This window comes from Choloepus didactylus, chromosome 6, assembly GCF_015220235.1.
Source record: "Choloepus didactylus isolate mChoDid1 chromosome 6, mChoDid1.pri, whole genome shotgun sequence".
NCBI classification, from domain to species: Eukaryota; Metazoa; Chordata; class Mammalia; order Pilosa; family Megalonychidae; genus Choloepus; species Choloepus didactylus.
Genome location: NC_051312.1, coordinates 72417507 through 72440864, shown reverse-complemented (window position 1 = coordinate 72440864; position 23358 = coordinate 72417507). Strand labels below are relative to the sequence as shown.

The following is a 23358-nucleotide window of genomic DNA, read 5'->3' as shown; positions in this document are numbered from 1 at the left end:
TTTTGGATGTGCATATTCATATCTTTTGCTTAGTTTGGAAGGTTCTCTCATTTCTTTGACTATACCTTCTGCCCCTTTCTCTCTTCTCCTTCTGGGACTCCTGTAATGCATATATTGGTGTCCCATAGCTGTCTTAGGCTATTTTCACTTTTAACATTTCTTTTTTCTTTCTGCTCCTCGGCCTGACTCATTTCAAGGGCCTTGTCTTCAAGTTCACTGAGTCTTTCTTTTGCCAGTTCCAATGTCCCAGGCATTTTTCGTTTCAATTATTTACAATAATTGAATTACCTCTGGTAGTTCTGTTTGGTTCCTTTTAAATATCTCTACCTCTTTACTTAGACTCTCATATTGTTTATTTATTGTTTTCCTAATATCCTTCAGTTCTTTCTCTGTACTTTCCTCCCTTCCTTGATCATTTTTCAGATCAGCTTTAAAAAGCTTTGTTTGGTATGTCCACATTCTCATCTTCTTTGTTGGTATTTTCTGTATTTTTATCCTTTTCCTTTGGATGAGCCATCATTTCCTGTGTCTTTCTTTCTCTCATACTCTTCCATTGCACACTGTACATTTTAACATTTTAAAATGTTAAGTCTGGGATTTACTTCCTGGGTTATCTGTTTTCTTGGTTTTGTAACTAGCTGGTGATAAGACAGAGATTTTCTTGAGCCTCAACCCTTTTATCAGGAAGGTCTGCCCAAGGTGGATGTAGTGTGCAGGGTTTTCCTTGTCTCTCTGGGCCTTCGTCTTGCCTGCACTTTTTTAGTTAGTTTTTTTTTTTTTTTGTTAGTTGCTTTTTTCCCCATTGTGCTTGGCTTTTGACAGGTTGACTACTGTGTGTTTTCTGTTTCTCTTGGAGTTTATCCTGTTTGGGATTGTTGGGCTCTTTGAATGTGCATACTCTACCTTCCAGGCAAGCAGACTGTTATTTTCCAGAATCTCCTCCCCTACTTCGTTCGGGTTATCAATGTGCGGGAGAAGCTGAGTCTTGCATTAAAAAGTTTTTCAGTGAATATGGAAAAAGAAAAAAAAAAAGAATGTGCATATACATGTCTTCTGTTTAATTTGGGAAGCTTTCTGCCATCATTTCTTTGGTTATTCTTTTTACTCCTTTCTCCCTTTCTTCTCCTTCAGCAACTACCATAATGTGTATATTGGTGTGTTTGTTGTCTCTTAGGCTCTTTTTACTTTTTTTAATTCTTTTTTCTTCTTCTCAGCCTGAATCATTTCAATTTTCTTGTCTTAGTGTTCATTGATTGTATTTTGAGGTCCAATCTACTCTTGAAAACCTCTAGGGGATTTTTCATTTCAGTTATGTTCTTCAATGCCAGTATTTCTGTTTGATTCTTTTTAAATTTCTCTCTCTTTTATTGAGATTCCAGTAGTGTTCATTCATTGTTTTCCTGACATCTTTTAGTTCTTCTGTATTTTCCTTTATCTCCTTAAGCATATTACAGATTATTTAAAAAAATTATTGTCTGGTCTCTCTAAAGTTTGGTCTTTGTTGATGGTTTCTGGATTTTTATCTTGTTTTTGGATTGGCCATTATTTCCTGTTTCTTTGTTTGTCTTGTAATCGTTTGTTGCACGGTATATATTTCAACATTTTAAAGTTTTAACTCTTGCATTTAGTCCCTGAGCTGTCTGTTCCTTATGATTATATCCAGGTGGTGATACAACAGAGCTTTCCTTGCATTCCAGGAGCTAATTAGAACAAAACATTCTGTGAAAATTGGCTTTGCATTTGATAGTGCTCACCTTCAAAGTTTAACCCTCCTATGAAGAAGATGAGCCTGAAGTGAATAAAAAGTGTAGGAGTCTGTCTTTTCTGAGCCTGTATCTTGTCCTGGCCTTGTGCTTGCTCATGGCCTTAGGCATTCTTCTGTTACAGTAATTTGAATGCTCCCCTCTACTCCTTATGAAATAAACTTTCTCCCCCTCCAGGGTGTTCTATTTTATGAGCAGGCAATCCTTTGCCCCAGGCTGCTTTGACTTATTTCTTACCCTGCTTTATCTGTCTGCAAGCTGCTCCTCTCTGCTGGGCAAGTTCTGGTTGGTACAGCACAGACAAGTTTCCTGGTCTGGTCTTTCAGTCTGCCATCCAACAGATTGGCACCAACATACTGCACCCCAGGATGCACATAGAGTTACTCTTTTCCCTCTAAAACAGGGCCAGGACCCACAATGCAGCCCAGGCTGGCTCCATGCTGGACGAGGGGACAGGGGAGGGGACATCAAGGGTTGTAAGTTTCTCCTACCATTTTTTAAAGCTGTGTTTTCTTGATTCGGCACTCCCAGTTATTGCAACTATTTAACTGTTTCCCGGAGTTCTGAGGAAGATGGCTTTGCCAGTTTTTGTTAGTTGTTCAAAGAGTCTGTGGTGGAACAGCACTTTGGAGCATCTCTGCCACCATATTGGCTGAGTGGAAGTCTCTCATTTAATTAATTAATTAATTAATTAATTATTTAAATTTTATTTTGAAATACATTCAAAGTTACAGGAACAGTTGCGAAAACAATACAAAACCCATACACAGAACTCCAGCATAACCCGACCCCCTTCCCCTGATACTCCAATCCACCAACTGTAACATCCTGTCACATCACCGTTTCTTTCTTTCCCTCCCTCCCTCCCTATCTATCATCCATCATTTATTGCTCTGTCTTCTGAGATGACAGAATATGAGAGCAGGCTGCACAGATCCTTGAACAAACAATATAATATAATACATATACATATACATTTCCCATGAACAAGAACATTCTTTTATGCATTCCTGTTAAGCACAGCTAAGAATTTCAAGAAATTCAACATTGATACAAAGCTTGCATTCTGTATTTCCTTTTTTTTTTTTTTTTCCTTATGTCCCACCTGTGTCCTTTTGAGCCTCCTCTCCTCCATCCTCAGATCCCATCCAGGATCATCCTTGGCATTTAATTGTCACTGCCTATTTAGATTGTCTTTTTTTTTTTTTTCCTCAGTTGTGGAAACATATATACAGCCTGAATCTTCCCATTCCAACCCCTCCCTAGCATTCCATAGTGGGATTAATCACATTTAGAATGTTGTAATGCTATCACCTTCCCACTATCCATTATTAGAAATTTCCCTTCACCCCAAACAGCAACCCTACACTCATTTCTTAACTCCCCATTGCCCCTTCCCCCACTTTTTGTAACCTATACTCTAGTTTTCATCTCTATGGTCAAATTCTCTGATAATTTCTTTGTGTTTACTGTGGGGCTTAAATTTAACCTCTTAAATCTGTAACAATCTTGTTTTTCTTTGATACCAACTTAACTTCAATAGGACACGTAAATTATGTTCCTATATTCCTCCATTCCTCCACCTTTATGTAGTTCTTGTCAAAAATTACATATTATACATTGAATCCAAAGCCACTGATTTGTCATTAGAGTTTATGTATTTTATATCCTGTAGGAAGTAAATAGTGGAGTTACAGATAAAAAATTATTGACTTCTATTTGTATTCTGTTGTGGTCAGAGAATGTGCTTTGAATATATTCAATTTTTTTTTTTTTTAAACTTATTGAGGCTTCTTTTATGTCCCAGCATATGGTCTATTCTGGAGAAAGATCCGTGATCACTAGAGAAAAATGTGTGTCCTGGTGATTTGAGATGTAATGTTCTATATATGTCTGTTAAGTTTTTCTATATCTCTCTCTCCTTTATTTGTTTCTCTGTTGGTAGGGTTCCCTTTAGTATCTGAAGTAGGGCAGGTCTTTTATTAGCAAAATCTCTCAGCATTTGTGAAAAATTTAAGCTCTCCCTCGAATTTGAAGGAGAGTTTTGCTGGATAAAGTATTCTTGGTTGGAAATTTTTCTCTCTCAGAATTTTGAATATGTCATGCCACTACCTTCTCGCCTCCATGGTGGCCACTGAGTAGTCACTACTTAGTCTTATGTTGTTTTCTTTGTATGTGGTGAATTGCTTTTCTCTTGCTGCTTTCAGAACTTGCTCCTTGTCTTCAGTATTGGACAGTCTGATCAGAATATGTCTTGGAGTAGGTTTATTTGGATTATTCTATTTGGAGTTTGCTGGACATTTATGCTTTGTGTATTTATATTGTGTAGAAGGTTTGGGAAGTTTTCCCCAACAATTTCTTTGAATCCTCTTTCCAGACCTTTACCCTTCTCTTCCCCTTCTGGGACACCAATGAGTCTTAAATTTGGACGTTTTATTTTATCTATTGTATCCCTGAGATCCATTTCAATGTTTTTCTGTTTTTTTCCCCATTCTTTCTTTTATTCTTTCATTTTCCATTCTGTGGTCATCAAGGACGCTGAGTCGTTGTTCAGCTTCCTCTAATCTTGTATTATGAGTATCCAGAGTCTTTTTAATTTGGCCAACAGTTTCTTTTATTTCCATAAGATCTTCTGTTTTTTTATTTACTCTTGCAAGTTCTTCTTTATGCTCTTCTAGGGTCTTCTTTATGTCCTTCATATCCTGTGCCATGCTCTCGTTGTTTGATTTTAGGTCTTTGATTAATTGTGCCAAGTACTCTGTCTCTTCTGATCTTTTGATTTGGGTGTTTGGGTTTGAGTTCTCCATATTGTCTGGGTTTATCATATGCTTTAAGATTTTCTGTTGTTTTTGGCCTCTAGGCATTTGCTTTACTTGATAGGGTTCTTTCTGGATATAATACCTATATCTAATTTTTCATATCTACAGCTTGGTGGTGTATACTTTCTCTAACTAGCCAGCAGATGGCGTCCGTGAGTCACCTATTCCCCTCAAGGCAGTTCTCCCCGACTTTGTGGTGTGTGGGGGTCTGATTCTTGTGGGGTTCAACTGGTGCACTAAGTTTGGGTGTGTTGTTGGTGCTGTCCGCCTGGAATGTGGGGCATGTGTCTGGGTAGTTAGGGAGACAGGGCAGCTTTAATAATCAAACCTCCCAGGTGTTCCTGGAGATTTAAGGCTGTTACAAGAGTCTAAGCCTTCATTTCAGTCTTGCCACAGATTGTCTCTACTGCTGACCCACAAGTCCTTGGTATTGGTGTAGGGTCCTTAGGATTTCCAAGCAAGTCCCCCTTCCCAGCTGTGCTCTTCCAGCACCTCTGCTGAGGGAAGGCTGTGCCACGTCACAAGTGCACACCGGCCTCCAGGGAAGCCAGGGGCCGCTGGGCCGTGCAGGGGCGTTCCCAGCCTGCTATAAAGATGGTTGAATGGGGCATGTTAATTTCCCCCTTTTCGCACAGCTCCGCCTTCCTAGCTCCGGGACAATTAGCTGTGGGTGCACTAAAGGCCACTGTCCATGGCCGATATTGTGGCGTGTGCGTGGCACTGTGGGAAACACTCTTGGTGCGGCTCTGGGCTATGGCTCCATCCCCAGGCAGGAGTGTCTCCAGCTCGCCGGGGAGATATCTGCAAGGGGTGCGGTTTCTTTCTCCTTTTGGCTCCCCTCTATCCCCCTGGCCCCAAGACAATCAGGAGCAGGTGTGGGGAGGGCTATCCTCCATGCCAGACACTGAGGCATTGGCTCCAGCCTGCTCCAGCTGTGCTTCACTGCGTGGTTCTCTCTGCCATATCTGCAGCCGCTCCCATGTTGTTTTTTTTTTTTTTGTTTTTAAAAAGAACCAGTCCATCTCCAAATGCCAACCTGCGGTTTCCCCACAGTGCAGTGTGGCTGCTGGACTTTCTGCCAGCGTACTCATTTCAGAATGCAGACTCCCGGTTTCACCAAATGCAAGGTCCCTGTGGATTTAGCAGACCTTGTCCAGCTGGTGCATCACTGGAACTGGTGTTCTGGGTCACTTTCTGGCTTTTGTCTAGTATTTTTCATGGAGGTGGTTTTTTTTGCCCTGTCTCGCCTAGCCGCCATCTTAGGTTCTCTAATTTATTTTTGATACCATGCCATATCACATAAAGAGAGCATCTTCATTCATTTTTAGGGCTGTCTAATATTATATGACTATACCATCACTTACTTAACTAGTTCACTAATAATAGACATTTGGGTTGTCTCAATATTGTTTTAGTAGACAGTGTTACAGTTAATAATCTTGTACTTGTGTGATTTTATCTGTAAAATAAATTCTCAGAACTGCGATTGCTGGATTAGAGAGTATATACATCTATAATTTGAAATCGGTATTTGCAGCCTTACCAACAGACTGTGTTAGCAGACTTTTGGATTTTTATAAATCTGAAAATGAAAAATTCTATCTGTGTAATTTAAATTTAAATATTTATTATGGATTGACATTGTGTAACTTTCATATTTTAAAGAACCTTTTGTATTTCATTTTCTGTGACCTGTTTACATACTTTGTCTCTTTTTCATTTGGGTTATTGGTCTTTTTCTCATTGATTTTTTAAGAGCTCTTTATAGAATAGAGAGATTATTTCTTTTATTAGCTTATTTTTTGAAATTTGCTTATGGTAGTTTTGTTTTGCCATGCAGCAATTTTTTATTTTTATATAGTTGGATTACTCAGCATTTTGTTTTCTAGCTTCTGAATTTTGAGTCATAGGAGATTCTTCCCCACTCAAAAGTTATAAAGTAGTATTTCCAATTTTATGGCTTTCTTTTTTCTTTTTTCTTTTTACATTTAAATCTTAATCCTTTTGGAATTTACCCTTGTACGTGGTATGAGTGTTGAGTCTCATTTCATTTTCTTCCCCCAAATATCCCAATAGCATTTATTGAACGATGTATCTTTTAATGGTTTGAAATGCTACTTTTTTTTCAAATACTTAAAAGTCTAATGTATTGAGTCTTCAAATATTTTTAAGTGTTGGGACTTCATATAATCAGTAAAAGTGCAAAATATCTAGTTTTTTTTGGTTACTTAACACTATAAGTGTATTTGGCAAAAAGATATAAAAACAAGATTTCTTTTAAGGACCTGCTTGAAACCTATGCTGATTCAGTCAAGATGGGCATGGCTATCCTGCAGTAACAAGCACACCCTCAAATTTCAGTCTCTTAAAACATATGATGCCATATCACGTCAGCAGGGCTATGTTTTTCATTACGGTAACTCAGAACTCCAGGCTGATGGAACAGCCACCATACTGAATGTTGCTATTCCCTGTGCCAGAATAAGAAGTGTTTTATGATTTGACAGTTAAAACGCTTCAGCACAGAAGTGTCATACTTCTGATCACAATTTTTTTGGCCAGAATTGGTCACAAGTTTCTGATGAGAAGTCAGCTGTCAAACTTATTGGGGTTCCCTTGAACATGATAAGTCATTTTTCTCTTGGTGTTTTCAAGATTTTCTTTGTCTTTTAACATTTTTACTATGATATGTATGAGTATGGCTCTCTTTGTGTTTATCATACTTAGAGTTTGTTGAACTTCCTGGATGTTTGAATTAATTTTCTTATAAAATTTATAAAATTTGGGAAGTTTTCAGCCATTATTTCTTCAAATACTTTTTTGCATTCTTTTCGCTCTCTCCTCTCTTTCTGGTACTTCCATTATATGATTGTTGGTGCTTTTAATGCTTTTAATGTTGTCTGTGGACTGAGTTGCGGTATGCTGTGTCGGAACACAAGCTCAGGCACCACAGAAACTTTCAGCAAAGGATCACTCTATTACTTGCACAGCATAAAGGGTCCGAAAGAGCAGGGAAAGAGATCCCATCATGGCTGGTCTCCCGGGGAAACCAACTGCTCGGGTCAGGGTTGGTGAATGGCAGCTCCACATGCCCTGCTTCGTGTCAGAGAGGGGAGACCCTGTGCAGTGTCAGAGTTGAGTGTTTATGTACATCAGAGGGAGGGGGCTCTGCCACTGAGAGTTTCCGCCCTGATAAGCATCTGGGGCTGCTTGTTCCCAGTGTCTGGGTTTGAGATATGGTCGAGCTTTTCATTAGACCTAACATCTCCCCAGGCTGCAGGATGGAAATAGACTGAAACATTGGCAAACCGTAAAAAAGAAGGCAGGAGTGGGGTGGGGTAGGTGAGAGATGGCCGGTGAGGGTGTGTCTCTGCCTTCCCCAGCAGTGTCCTACATTTCTCTGAGGTTCTGTTTATTTTTCTTAACTCTTTTTTCCTCTCTGTTCTTCAGATTGCATATTTCTATTGACCTATCTTCAAGTTCTCTGATTCTTTTTGAAGCCCACATCTACTACTGGGTCCCTCTAGTGGATTTTTCATTCAATTATTATACTTTTCAACTCCCAGGATTTCTATTTTGTTTTTTCTTATAACCTATATCTCTTTATAGATATTCTGTATTTGCTGGGATATTGGCATCATAACTTCCATTACTTTTTTTTTCCTGTGATGTTACAAAATCAAAGTACTACTTATTAAATGGTTATTTTACACAATATGAACATCAGTATAATTACAATTGTAAAAAATTTTTATAGCAAGGATGGACTGATTTTCAGATTTCTAAATCAGAGTTAACTGTACGTTTACACAGACTTGTCTCTGCATGCAGCCCAAAAGGGAACAGCATAAAAATGATGTTTCTGTAGCCTCTCTATTTTTGCTGATCAACAATTAGTTAGAAAAGCACCTGCAGGTTTGTTACCTCAGGTCTGAGACAGTAGAAGAGTCAAAGGTGTTATGAATTCACCTGTAAACAACTTTATGCCTGACCATCAGCCAGTTCTGGAGGAAGTGGAGTCTTAGGATGCTTGCTCTCAAAGTGCTGCTTGAAGGTCTTAGGGTTTGGTATTTGTGTCCTACAGACAGTGCAGGTATATGTTAAGGCAGCTTTGGCAGCAGCCTTTTGGTCATGTCCTTGTTTCTTCTTTTGTCCAGCTTGCTTTTTGGTATTTTTCTGCTGAGACTGAATCTTCTGCTGTCCATGAGCCATATCCGGGCCAGGATAGTCTTGCATCGAGAGACTGCGCAGCGCTAGAGGGCCTGGGGAGGTCGCTGGAAGGGAAGAAGCCCATTACTTTTTAAGCATGGTTTCCTTTGGTTCTTTAAACGTAACTGCTTTGAAGTCTTTGCTAAATCCACCATGTGGGCCCCTTCAAAAGCCATTTCTATTGCCTGCTCCACACCCACACCATGTGTATTACACATTCTTGTTTGTTTGTTTTTGCATGTCTTGTGTTTTTTTGTTGTTGTTGAAAACTAGACATTCTTGATAAGTAACTCTGCATACAGATTCTGTTCCTTCCTCCCAGCTTATTGTTGTTTATTTGTTTAGTGACTTGGCTGGACCACGCCAATGAAGTCTATTTCCCCATAGTGTGAAGCCTCTGATTGTTGATCCTCAGAGACACAGCCTGGGGTATGTGTGCAGTCACCTTGGGACGACCCTGGGTTCTCTTTGAGTGTTCTGTCTGTTAAGCTGTCTTCCTCTTTGACATCACACCCCTCTATTAGATTTCACTAATTGCTGACTGATTGCTTTGTTGTTTTCAGCAATGCCCTGGGATCCAAATTGCCCAGTTGTCTAATATCATTTATATTTGGGCCCTATATCATATCATTTTTAGTCTTTGAAGCCAGTCTTTAAGGCTTGTTCCTGCCACAGGAAGGCTCTCATTAGTTCTCTGTTTCTCTGGTTCTCGCTGTTAAACTTCTGGCTGGCCTAAGGTTTAGCTTGTTGCTTTCATGGAGCTACCAGCTTCCTCTTAGTTACTTACCACCAGAATCTCTATTTTATTTGAGATCACCCTTAGGCTTGAACTTCCTTACGCTATGTTTCAAATAAAGTCTGTTCTTCTGGGGAGAGCTTCTGAGTCTCTCTCCTCCTTGCCAGTGCTCTGGAGCTGGAGACACTGGTCTTCATCTTTTGCAGTGACTCCCCTGCTTCATGAGGTAGTAGTCTTGGTCTTCTTGATTTACCTCTCCTGGTGTGGAACCTCTGTCCTACAAGTGAGTTGGGGCATGCAGGATCAGGTCCAGTATTCCCAGTTTGTCTTAGCTTGTTGTACCTCAACCCTTATGCATGGGGCCTAGATGGAGGAAGAGAGCCCCAAGTGGAAACTGAAGGGAGAGGGAGCCTTGTGTTCTTGATTGCATCCACCAGGTGTAGAGCTTCCTTCTTGCTGAGTTTGTGTAGGGTAAGAGAAGAAGCACACTGCGGCTCAAATGCCACAGACTCTTGTTCTTCTTCTTGAGGTTTAGTAGATTTTCTTGAATAAATGTTTTTCCTTTTCCTATATGCCCTTAGGACAATTTCCTGCAAGTTTAAATTTTTGTTGCTATTATCGTTGTTTTTAAATTTTCATCAGTTATGGTTGTTTCACTGGGGAGAGGATCTGCAGGGCTCCTCATCCAGAAGTTGAGCACTGGTAAAAGTTCTAAGGAATAATGTGTAAGATGACAAAAATGTACAGAAAGATCTCAAGAAATAGATCTCCAACCTCATGAATGCATCTACAAAAATCAACTCAATAACCATATTGAATTTTTCTTTGTAAAATGTTATTCAGACTTACCAATAGTCATTAATTGGTAATTTGCATTGTATGTTCATATGAGAAAATTGTTGGAATGGAATTCCAATGGGTCTGGAAGTTTTTTTTGTCTTTATTGAATCTTAAGTATGTTTGCCTTCTGCCATGAGTTTAAGTATAACTATTTCTCCAAATGTACTTCTACTGTAACAATTACTGGATTGGGTTTTGATTGGGTAGAAACTGGAAGAAGCAGCATCTCGTGCAGCAGAAGAGGAAAAGAAGCGCCTTCAAACTCAAGTGGAACTACAGGCCAGGTTCAGCACAGAACTGGAGCGCGAGAAGCTCGTAAGTGCCACATGGCTGGGGAAAGCTTCTGCTTTAGCTCACAGAGCCAGCTTAGATTGGTGGAAAGGAGGAGAAGGATGGGAGGCCAGAGGTGAGGCTCTCAGCTTGGCTTTGCTACTGTCTTACAATAGCATAGTAGTGAAGTTATATGTTTGCTTGCCTATCATATTGCATTTATTGAGCACCTTCTGTGTACTAGACCTTGTGCCAGGGATGCAATGATAAAAGATATAAAGTTGCTTTCAAGACCCCTAAATACAAATTTATGGAATGAGGTGATAAATGCTATGATTAGGGTGACTATATGTCTTGGCTGGCCTGAGACAGCCCCTGTTATCCTTGTATAATTTTTAATAGCATTCTCAAGAGTCTTGGTTTGGATAACAAATAGCTTCGGAAAAAATAAGCCTAGGTTCTGTGATGTTTCTCCTCTGTAGTGAGCAAAGTGGGGGTTCTGCACTCTTAAGAGTCTGATTTCTGATCTGCTCTTGGCACCTCTGATTAATTGTAGAAGTTCCCATCCCCCAAAGACCCAAGATAGAGGTTACTTTCCATAGCTGGTTAATTGGAACACAGGTCTTCTCCCAGTGAGTTATATTGTGTTTGGATAGTGCTGAGTCCATGCCTTTCCTTTAGCCATTTTCTGTTGCTTAGAATTGAATGAGATGGTCATTGTGTTTTTGTTTGAAAGAGAAAACACAGAGGAAGGCAGATGAGATGTAAAAGAAAGAGTTCTGCATTCACAGCCAGAACACCTGAATTTGTTTCTGATCTGCCCCTTCTTACTGAGCATTAGCTCCTCTCTTCTTTAAATTAGGGGGATTATCATATGATCTCTCAAGACCATTACGAGGATAAAGTAAGCTAAAGGAAGTGAAACTGTCTTATAAACTGCACAGACGTATGTCAGTTGTTATGGTATTATTATTTATTGTCTTAACTGCTTGATTCCCCCAGGGCTGGAGGTGATTTAGGGAGGGAGGAAAGGGGGGATGTGAGGCACCACGTGAGTGCAGGAGGAATCTGCGCTTGTTAACCTTGGTTTTCCCTTTATTTTAACACAGTTGCTCTGACTAGGAAAAAGTTCATTTTAGAGAAGACTCTGTTGGTTAAGAGGTTGTAACTTTAAGACAGAAAGGAATTTAAAGAGAAGTTACACAGGGAAACACTGTTTGATGACTTAATTTTTTTAATGTGGAGTGAAAGGGAGGGAAAATACACCTGGACAGAGAGATGGCATTTGGATTACAGTTTGTTTTTCCTGGACTCTTTTAATGTGGGTATTGGGTGTGGTGCACTCATTTTTCCTCCATCTTTAGTTCAAGGATTGAAGGATGGGGCCATGCCCACCTGATGGGCGGAGCTGCGGGCAATACCTCAGGAGTGGAGGCTTTTGCTGAGGGAGGAGTTAACGTGATGCTTTTTACACCATCAGATCAGACAGCAGATGGAAGAACAGGTTGCTCAGAAATCCTCTGAATTGGAACAGTATCTGCAGCGAGTACGGGAGCTGGAAGACATGTACCTAAAACTGCAGGAGGCTCTCGAGGATGAGAGACAGGCCCGGCAAGATGAAGAGACTGTGCGGAAGCTTCAGGCCAGGTGCCTGATCAGTTTATTTTCTTTGTCTTTATATATTTTGCTTGGGTTAAGTATAGTCTCTAGGAAATGACTAACATTCTGGTGGAGAAGGAGGAATATCTCTGCCCTGGATGTGACTGTGCTTGAGGTGCAGGTCCAAATTGGAGAGACCCTGGGAGAACTTGGCTGTGTGGGAAACCCTTGCTTCTGGGCCTCATATCTGCTTTAGAGCCGTCTGGTGGCTATGATTGATGGTCTAGCCTTGGTAATACTCCAGAATGTACATGCATCCAGGATCGGCTGCAGTGACAACCTGGCTTCTTAGATGTGTTCGAGACCAGAGAGGGCCCAGTGCCGCCTTGGCGTGGAGGCAGGGGCTGCGTTAGGCCTGAGCTGTAGCCACTTTCTCGGGCTAAGTTTCTGTTTGGTCATTCAGGATTGGTGACATTCCATAAATAATTACTACTTGAAATCCTGGTTTTAAAAGTTCTTGAAACCTAGATTTTTTTTTCCCTTAGAACCTTTTCAGATTTACTGTTTATAATAGTCATGTTCTCAGATGAGAATTCTCAATTTTGAGCTTTTGTAGTGGCAGAGAGGAGAAAGTAGTATGAAGATCCCAAAGGGAAAGTTTGAGCCATTTATCCTCTTCTCGTCCAGTTTCTAACTTAATGCCCCATTTGCGTTCTTTAGTATGTCTTGTCAGGGGTATAACACTGGAAAATATCACAGTCTAGAGTGCTGACCGCTCTGCTTCTGGGAGCGGTTGAGATGAGCTGGGAGAGGATTTCCATGGCTGCCATTCCGCACATGGAATAGCTAAAGATATTTGTTTAATATTTAGTTAAGAAAAGAGATAAAAGGAGTTTTCTTTGGTGTGTACTTGGCCAAAAATGACTTATAAAATAAATTAAGTTTTGAAAATTTTTATTCTATTAAGGAAAAATTTATTCTCTAAATAGGAAATTAAATGCTTAATATATTGCCTGGCATTTATAGGCCCCACAAGTTCACTGTACTGTGATGTTAATTTAGATTCGTGACACTACCTTACGGTCGCCATTGGGCAGTGATGTTAGCAGAAGATCCTCTGCATAGGAAGGTTTGTGTCCTGTATGACTTCCAAAGAAGCAACAGTAGGCACTTTTTGAGGCTTTTCATAATTTGTGCTGCATTGAAGTTTATTATGTAAAGAATTCACAAGTGAGATACTCTATATGTATTACTTATCTGGAATTTTAAGGGGGGTTCATTATGACACAGCAGAGATTAGACCACAAAGGAATAGGTAACTATAAATTTATTAAAATGACAGTTATTTATTTTTATAGAATGAGTGATGTTTTGAATAAGCAACAGTTTTGGATAATTGAAGCCAGTTTTGTTTTTTTGTTTTGTTTTTTTAACCAGTGTTAAGTATCAGAATCATCTATACAACTTTTAGCAAATATAGGTGTGGGACTTATTCCAGATTTACCGAACCAGATTATCTGTGGATAGGAGCTGGGCATGAGTAGTTTTATTTAAGAAGCTATGGCTAACTCTTTTGCATACTCTGATTTAAGCAAATAATAAAAAGATTTCAGCCTTTTGAATGCAAATACAACTAATACATACTGGTCTGCTCCAGTAAGTTGAAAGTACTGCACAAAATTTAACTTTTTCTTGGTTATATAGTTTTATGAATTATATTATTTTACTGTTCTAAATTATTTTTCTTCCAACTAAGTTTTTGGAACTTGAAATGGACAAATCTGCCCCCTCTAGTGGTAATTCTTGTGAGGCAAGTCCCTTTCTTTTCCGATGTCACTGAAGGCCGGTTCTGATTCAGAGAGGCATTTTCTCTGCCAGCTGGGAAAAAGGGACTTTCTCCTTGCTCCCACTCCTCAGGATTGGCCTTTCTGGATAGAACAAATAAGGGATATCATCATGGAGTTGGGTTAAAAACATTTATTCTGGCACTAATGAAATGAAACATAACCAACCCTCCCCTGTCCTTTCTTAAAGCATTATCAAACCATTCCTGGAATATCTGGCATCTTCTTCTTCTAATGGAGGGCCTTTCTCTGCCAGTGTCTTAAGTTTCCCTAGAGATACTTTCGTTTTAACATAGGAACTTTGATTTGAGCCATTTGGGTCTTGTAATTTTTTTTTTTTTCCATTAAAATTGAAGTTTATTTTTCATTATGTAATTCTGAAGGGTGGTTATTTAGCCTCTTCTGAATTGGAACTCAGAGAACCGCTCATTTAACATTTGGACAGCTCAAGTTGTTGGAAAATTCTTGATGCTGAGCCATAATCTGTCCCATTATAACTTTTGCCCACTGAAGTTTTGGATCTGTAAGGTCCAGGAGCATATCTTAGTAATATCTGTATTTCCAGCAACTTGTGTAGTGCCTGGCACACAGTAAGTGCCCAAGGAATATTTTTTGTATGAATGAATGGATCCAAGTTCTGCCCATATGGGCCATGTGGAACAACAAAAATCTCTTTTCATGTATTTCAAGGAAGTTTGGGATAGTGGAGAAAACATGGCCTTCTGGAGTGAGGTCAGGATTTGAATATCAGCTATGTAATTTTGGAGAAGTTGCTTCACTACTTTGAATCTTATTTCCGTATCCTATAAAATAGGGGTAATTGCCAAACTTGTAGGGTTGTTGTAAAATTAAATGAGATAATGCATGAAAAGTGTGTAGTGTAATGTCTGGCATCAACTAATCACTCAGAGTGTGTTGGTGTCTGTTCATTTATCACATTTGCAGATGGGGAAGATATACAGCAAATAGAATGTCAAGACAAGCATCCAAAAAAGATGATGACAGGCCGGAATGTCAGTTTTAGATCAAGAAGATAGTTTAAAATATAAACAGGACAAGTTTAGGATCTGGGAGACTTGGCTTAATAGCAGTTCATTTGAAAAGATTTAGGGTTTTAGTTTCCTGTGATGTGGTTGCCAAAAACCTCACTTATTACTCTTAGGCAGTCTTAATGAATGTGAAGTGTCCAGAGTAAATGAGATAATAGTCCATTGTAATAATAGCTAATATTTATTCATCACTTACAATGTGGTAGGTACTTTGTATGCATTATCACATTTAATACAGCAGTAATCCTTTGCTAGTAGGTAGTATTTCTATTCCTCTTACAAATGAGAAAACTGAGGCACAAAGAAGTTCAAGTCTTTAATCAGGGCTTTTGTTTGCAAACCACAGAAACTCAGGTTAGCTGAAGCAATAAAGGAACTTATTGGAAGGATCTTAAACAGCTCCCCAATTCCACAGGAAAGCAGGTGGGAAGGCCTTTAACATACATTAAGCTTCCAATAAATGTTAATTTTTTTCAGAAAGAGTGAAACCAAGAAAGCTTGGAGTAGGACACATGGGCCACCTTGTCAGTTTTGTAAATATGAGCCTCTCTGGCTCCTGGTTTCCTCCTTATAAAATCAGAGGGATAGATAAGATAATCTCAGGTATTCTCTTCTGCTCTAAAATGCTTTACTCATCTTCTGGGTCGGGTATGGTGACCGTGGCAGGATTTGATCCTGGGTCTCCACATTGTAGGTTGCTGGAGGAAGAATCTTCCAAGAGAGCTGAACTAGAAAAGTGGCACTTGGAGCAGCAGCAGGCCATTCAGACCACTGAAGCCGAGAAGCAGGAGTTGGAGAATCAACGCATTATGAAAGAACGAGCCCTTCAGGAAGCAATGGAACAGCTGGCGCAGCTTGAGTTAGAGCGGAAACAGGCGCTTGAGCAATATGAGGTAATTACACTTGTCCTTGCAAACTTCTGTCTTTTTAAATTTTAAAAAATGAACCTTTTTCAATTATGTAATTGTTGCTAAGCTGTAAGTACATGCAGCTGAGAAGAGGAAAAAGAGGAAGTTTTTACAGGAGATGAGGTGTGTCAGTCAGGTTTCCAATCAGGAGACAGAAACTACACAGTAATTTGAACAAGGAAAGTTTAATATAAAAAAATTATTAACTATAACAGGGTAAAGAAAACTAAGAATATAGGGGTGGTAGACATAGGAAGCAGCTAGTACTCATAGGACTGAGGCAGAGCACGAGGGAAGGAACAAATCTGGAAGAGGGTCCCCCTTGCCCCCCCCACCATGTGCTGTGATCCAGACCTCCTTGGAGAGGACACTGGGCCCAGTGGATGGCAGAGAGGTCCACTTAATTGATGTGCCAACAGAACTTCTGGAAGCCGCCCTCTGGGATACTGGCAGAAGCTGCCCATGGGAGATGCCACTAAAACTTACTGGAATAAGAACCACGGGGGTCCCCTGTACCTGAAAGAAAAGCCCCTTCTTCCTCTAGTGTCCCTTTAGCGCCCTCTACCGGCAAAGCTTAACAGCGCCAGATGGTGAGGAGAAAGCTTCCTGGTATCACAATCAGGACAGTGAAGGGTGGATTTGGAGTTGAGAGGCAATAAATTGGTAATAGCACACAAGGATCTTAATATTCATCTTTAATTAGTGTGAATGTGATGGAAGAAGGCTAGGCTTTGGAATCAGATAGCTGGGTTCAAATCCTGGCTCTACTGCTTCCTAATTATTTGACCTTGGGCAGGTTACTTAACCTCCCTGAACCTTAATTTCCTTATCTGTAAAATGGTGTAATAGTTCCTACTTATTAGAATGGCAGTGAGGATTTAATAAGATAATCCATAAGCATATAGCAAGTGCTCATTGTTATCCTGTCTCATACTACCTGTATCCACATAGTATAAAATCTGCTTTTGTTCCAGGGAGTTAAAAAGAAGCTGGAGATGGCAACTAATAAGACCAAGAGCTGGAAGGACAAAGTGGCCCAACATGAAGGGTTAATTCGATTGATAGAGCCAGGTAACAGATTCTTTGAAGTAACTGTATATTTATTCAATTAATTTTTCCATTTTATTTGTGTATTTGAATTGTGGCAAAAAATTTTTTTAGCCTAAACATACAGAAATTAAGCTGTTTAGAGTAAATTTCTCTTGAATAATGTCCCTTCTAAATGGCAAGAGGGCCCCAGTTAATCCCCTTTGAATACATCTAGTTTTTTTGGGTCTAGTCTGACATATGCATTTATGGTTGTTCCTAGAGAAGAAATGAAGTAGTAAAGGTATGATTTTATCTTTGGAAAAAGCATGATAATGTAAATTGAAGAATATACTATTTCAGATATTTAAAACGTGTTATTTCTCTTAGGTTCAAAAAACCCTCACCTGATCACTAACTGGGGACCTGCAGCTTTCACCCAGGCAGAACTTGAAGAGAGAGAGAAGAATTGGAAAGAAAAAAAGACCACCGAGTAACTGAGCATGGCAGAAGTAGCGTCATTTATACAAATACCACGTGTAGCTGGAAAGCTTTATGCTAAAGACAAAAGAACTGGCTTTGCTCCTTCTAACTATTTCTTCCTTGAGTCAATGTACCAAGGAAGCCTTCTTATTTATCTTCCTGCAAATAAGGGCCTTATCGGGGGAAAAGAAGTTAATATTGTCAGGCTCATTTTACTCTTTCTTTGAAAACTTCAGCTTCTGAAAATTACTTTGTAGAACGTTCTCTTCGATCCTCTTTGGAATGAGGCAGTGTGTAAATAGCACAGTCAGCTCCACCATCTGCGGTGTTTGGAGGGGAGCATGGTGTAAGTGCTCTGTATCACTGGCTAATCAGAACGTCTTTGGACTGGGTGTCACTTATATCCTTTGGCAGCATGTTTTCTTCTCCAAGTATGTGTTTTTAAACTAGATTGGCCAGTCTGCTTGCCATTCCTGCGAGCTGACAAACTATCTTTGACATTGGTGCTCTGGTGAAGTCACGGAGTCACTACATTTCTTGGTTTCCCTTCTGGAATGTGATCTGGTTAGTGGAGGTTTTCTAGCTTCTACTAAGATGTTTCTTTAACCAGCCATGCACAAATAGCATATAGCATTCCCAACTCCTTTTTCCTCACCTCAAAGATGTCACTTGGCCCATGCTCTCAACCTAATTCTCACTCTTATCTCTAGTGTTAAAATGATGTGCTACCATTGCTGCCCAAGTTCATGCCAGGCCATGAGAGGATTATGTTGAGTAGCAGAAAAAAGCTAATTTGAAATAAAAAATTATTTGGATAATTTATAAAGCAAATTATATGCATATAGGCAATGGGAAGTTTTCTGTATGTTTGCTATTAGATTCAAAACATCATAAAGTCCTGATGTTAACTTTTGTTATGTGGACAGCTTTTCTGCTTTTTCCTTTCTTCCCTGGGTGGCAGTAGAGGAAATATCCAATAAAAACAAATTTAACAAGGAGCTTGGATCATAGCTACCATGGAACTGATTTGAAAGGAGTGTTGAGGAAGATTTTCATAATAAAATAATTTAAATGAAATCAAGCCTTCCAAGATTGGTTATACTTATAAACAGCAGTAACTCCATGGGACAGCAGTGATGCTTAAAATTGTAAATAAATATGGTGATAATTCATTTGTCACCAAAAGGCAGAATTCAGTGAAGGGGTTAAAGTACTTTTCTCTCTACAAGAATTAAATGAGGAAAGAGAACCTCATGCATTCTTACTCTAATGCATGCATAAAACTAGTAAGGAAGCTATTCCAAAAAGGTTGTACACATTTAGAGTACTATGGTTTTAGAGATTTCACTGTATGTAGTTGTTTACATGAGAGGAAATTGGAATATAATCCTATAAATTATCACCTTTTATAACTGGAAAATATTTGCTAATGAAATGATCTTTAGGATTTTGTCTGAAGATTTTTATGTTTAATAAAATAAGTTTTATTCAGTATCTTATAAAGTTTAGGTTATTATTATCTGAAATATCTTCGTATCATGTGCCTTTGAAATTTAACAGCTAATCTGGGTATTGGTTTCTACCTGCCCCTTACCGGTATTATCGTTTTATTCAATAGTTGAGAAGGACATTAGACCAACAAGACCTAGAGGAGAAATGGATTGTAGTTTGGTTACGACATCACACTAGAGGACTCTAGTATCCCTCATAAAGAATGAGGAAAAGATACTTTACAAAGAAGCAAATGACCCATGTGAAATCTCTGGGGTGGAAGAAGTTTAGGCTTGGGAGTCAAATAGCCAGTGCATGGCAGGGAGGTGATGGTGGGATGAGTGCATTTCTGCTTTGGGGAGATGGTGTAATAGGCTACGCATCTTTGCAGAATGTCCTTCCTTAAGCCTGGTTTGTTCCACAGCGACATCTGAAATATGATCTGAGGCTTAGCTGTTCTAGCCCTCGGCTCTGTGGACCTTACTGTCTGGGCTGGGGCTGTGAACCCGAGGACTGCCTGCTCTCTGGCCTCATTTGGACCTTGACTTGACCAAGCAGTTACATTATATGTATGTGGTTGTGCAGAAGATTTCTACGTAATGCATAGTGTTACCGATTTCCATCCTGGCTTTAGTGGCACTGCCTCAAGGAGGTAAAAGTCCATTTAAACAATGCTTTGGTTAAGAGCGATACTTATGAATCGAAGACAGCACAAATGAACTAAGTAAACCCCATTTGGAAAGGTATTTTGATACTAACTGAATTTTTCTTAATGTTTAAAATAGTTTCACTGTCAAAGTGCTGACAGACTCCTGGGGTTTTACTTCTGTAATTACTGTACAGAAAATTTCAGGAGTGGGTCATAATCAGGCCTTTTTCTTTATAAATAAGATACGGTCTTTTACAGGAATAATACGTGAAAAAAAGTTTAAAAATGTATTTTTATGATATGCCTTGTTGAGAGGGAACAAAATATGTTCTTCAAGCATTCTTATCTAAACATGTACAATGTAATATGTGCAACTTTCTTAATTTTTTTGCTAATTTTTCTAAGATATATTAAAATGTTTTGTATGGTTTTTTTTACAAGTAAAATGGACCCAGTAAGAAAATAAAAAATACCAGATCGACGTACATATTAAACTGTCTGGTTTAATAAAACAGTGGGGTAAAGTCACATGTATGCACGTGTATTTTCACGTAACAAAATGGCCTTTGGTTTAGGGACACTTCCTGGAAAACATTGGGTTTGGAATGTGGACCCTCAAACCAATGCTATCAAGAGGTTAGCTATGGCTTTGTTTGGTGTTTGAGTCACTAATGTGGGTAATCCATGGCTAATGTGTCAGCTCACAAACAGGAACTTACAAAGATATTTTCTTCCTCATTGTTGCTGTTACCTCCAAATCCTGTTACCCCTCCTTTCCCGCATTTTTATGCCTTTCAGTTTTCCTTTCACCAGAGTAAACAGTGAGGTTTTTTGTTTTGGTTTTACATGATTACCAAGTTTTAAATGACTGTTGTGGGCTAAGCAGGCCCACTGAATCCAGCTGACTGTGTCTTGGAAACCTGAATTTTCCCTTTCAGAGAGAGGGAGAGAGAAAGAACACACTGCTGGTGTTTTTAACTGCTCTTTTTCTACAATAGTGGTTCTCAACTGGGGACGATCTTGCTGATGTCTGGAGACTTTTCTGGTTGTCAGGACTGGAGGGGGTGTTAATGGCATCTAGTGGGTAGAGGCCAACGATGTTGCCCAACCTCCTTTAATGCACAGGACAAGATCCCCTGCAGTAAAGAATTATCTGGCCTAAAATGCCAGTAGTGCCAAGGTTGAGAAAACCTCCTCTACAGAAAGGCAAGTGATGTTGTCCAGAACACAGTAGGCTCTTAGCATCAGGGTTTCCTATTGAGGAGTCCCAGGAGTTGACCTCTTTGATATCAATGGTCAGACCTCGAAGGGAGAGAGTCTGCTTGCTCTGTGAGCTGGCAGAAGGCAGGGCTTTGGATACCCAGTGTGGGGCACACTTTGTAAATGCCTTTTCAACATAGCCCTGAAGAGAATTGCTTTGGATTTGTTTTAAAGTTTCTCTCTGATTCAGGTTGCTGAGGCGAGAAGGGTAAAAGCTGCCTTGATCTTGATTTCTTCCAATGACTGGCTAAACACAGCATGAGTCTGTCAGAGCCATTCAGTGGCTGGTGAGGAATGAATTTGCAGATTTACCGCCCAGGTGCTGATGTGCCCTGTCACTTGTTCTAACAGGCAAAGTCTTAATTGTACCTTTGGGGTAGTGCCAGCAAGGCACAGCTGCCTGAGGAGCAAGGGCCTGTGAGTTCAGGTTAATAATATCAGGCAGTATGGAAGCGAGGAGAGAGACTTGTGTGGAAAAGGAGCTTCCGACCATTTGCCAGCTCATAGTTGATGCTCAAAATGTATTTATTGAAAGAATCAGTCTTTCCTTTTCTCTCTACTTCTTTATGTATATATCCATTTTGAGCCCTGTAAAAAGTCACTCAACTTTGGAAATTATTCGGCATTATCCACTAATGCTAAGGAGAACGCCTATCCTATGGCCCCACATTTCCACTCCCAAGAGAAATGAGGCATTTGTCCACCGAAATACGAGTACATGAGGATTCATAATAGCTTTGTTCACAATGGCCCCAAACTGGAAACAACACACATAGAATAGATAAAGAATAGTTAAATGAACTGTGGTATATTCAGTCAAAGGAATACTACACTTCAATAAAAAAGAACACATCAATGAGAAATCCAACACTATGGCAGAATCTCACAAACATTATTTTGAGCAAAGAAGCCAAACACAAAAGAATTCTTACTATATGGCTCCATTTATGTTAATTTCCAGAATAGGCAAGGAAAATCTATGGTTTAGAAGTCAGAATGGTAGTTATTTGGGGGTTGCAGGGGGTGGTTATCAACTGGGGAAGGGCGCAAGTGAACCTTCTGGAATGCTAGAAATGGGTGTTGGTTACTTATGTAAAAATGTATCAACTTTAGATTGAAGATTTGTGCAGTTCACTGTGTGATACCAAAATTGAAAAATAAATTTCTTCTCAATCAGTGTCTCTAGTAAACTAGAACTGGCTAGTCCCCAGAGATCAGTTGATCCAAACTCCTCACTTTGCAGAGAAAAACCTGGAAAGTAACACACCAACTCCATACTGCAACTCCTGACTCTTCTAGGATGCTATCCATTATACCACCTGCCCCCTCTTGGGTCTTTTAAATAAATTTTGATGTCAAACACCCCATCATTTAGGTGGTTGCCATGTCCACATCCATACTTGATCCCTACCATGGAGGGGTGGGCTCTGATCTCTTCTAGTCCTGTGGTCAGCTTCCATTGACCTTTTTGAGGTTGCTGAGTCTTTGGCCCTGGGGAAATCTGTGGTGGACACTAAATTCCAACCAGGGCTAAACTCAGACTCCTTTTCCTGTCCCTACCACACAGACTGCAGTACACTGAGTTTTAAGGTCATTGTTGTGTGCCCACAGGAATGCAGGCCTTCCTCTTTGTTTATGTTCACCTTCTCAACAGCAGTCCACAACAGTCAGCGGGACTTTACAAGTGGGTAGAGGAAAGCTCTGTCTAGCAACCTCCATTCTGATCAGTTCTCAAGCCCAGCAGCCTCCTCCCCGATTCTGAGAAGTCCTTAGTTCCCGTCCCATTTCACCCTGCCTCTGCCTCAGGCAGCAATTTCTGCTTTGACCAGCAGCCTCTGCTGTGTCTCTGAAAGAACAGACCTCCCTGGGCCCTACTTTCTGTGTTTTCCCTCCTTTCTTCCTCCTCCTGACAGGTCAGCCACGACTGTCCCAAGCTGGCTCCCCCTGGAAAGACGCCCTGTCCACCCTCAGCCACCTCCACTCTTGTCCATCTCCCCACTCCCCATGGAAGACCGTGAGAATAGTGAACAAGCTGCCAAACTCGGTTCTCTCCAATCCCATTTGGGGTACATTTGCAAAGGAAACGTTTGTTTATAAGAAACACACAGGCTCTCCAAAAAAGAAATAGGGGTGGAACACTTCATCTCAGAGCACCAAGGCTCTGTGCTCCTCACTGCACAGTTAGCTGGAAGGTGGCTAAAGGGACAGAATGGTCTCTTTCTAGAGTGCCTGCCTTTGTGGCCTGAATATGTAAGTAGTCAATGCTTGAAACACCCTAATCCAGCCTTTAATAAAAGTTCTACATTGAAAAGGAGCATGGATTTTAAAGTCAAACAGACCTGGGTTCCATTTGTGGTTCCACCTTACCCTGACACCTTGAGTGAGTGAGATTCAGGTTATGTAGGTTACGCA

At 40.0% G+C, this 23358-nt stretch overlaps 2 protein-coding genes across 2 annotated transcripts in view; one reads left to right on the top strand and one right to left on the bottom strand.

Moving 5' to 3' along the window:
• The window catches only part of SWAP70 (switching B cell complex subunit SWAP70), a 114317-nt gene extending 96522 nt beyond the window's left edge, over positions 1-17795 (top strand). Inside the window, exons 8-12 of the mRNA XM_037839999.1 lie at positions 10575-10682; positions 12118-12284; positions 15824-16022; positions 17012-17108; positions 17454-17795. Of these exons, the coding sequence (XP_037695927.1) occupies positions 10575-10682; positions 12118-12284; positions 15824-16022; positions 17012-17108; positions 17454-17560 (678 nt within the window). The 3' untranslated portion in view covers positions 17561-17795. The remainder of the gene's footprint in view (positions 1-10574; positions 10683-12117; positions 12285-15823; positions 16023-17011; positions 17109-17453) is intronic.
• On the bottom strand, positions 8521-8794 carry LOC119537513 (zinc finger protein 706-like). Its single transcript, XM_037840001.1, has one exon. The coding sequence runs from the start codon at positions 8792-8794 to the stop codon at positions 8564-8566; it is 231 nt and encodes a 76-aa protein (XP_037695929.1). The 3' UTR covers positions 8521-8563.
• Positions 17796-23358: the final 5563 nt, after the last annotated feature.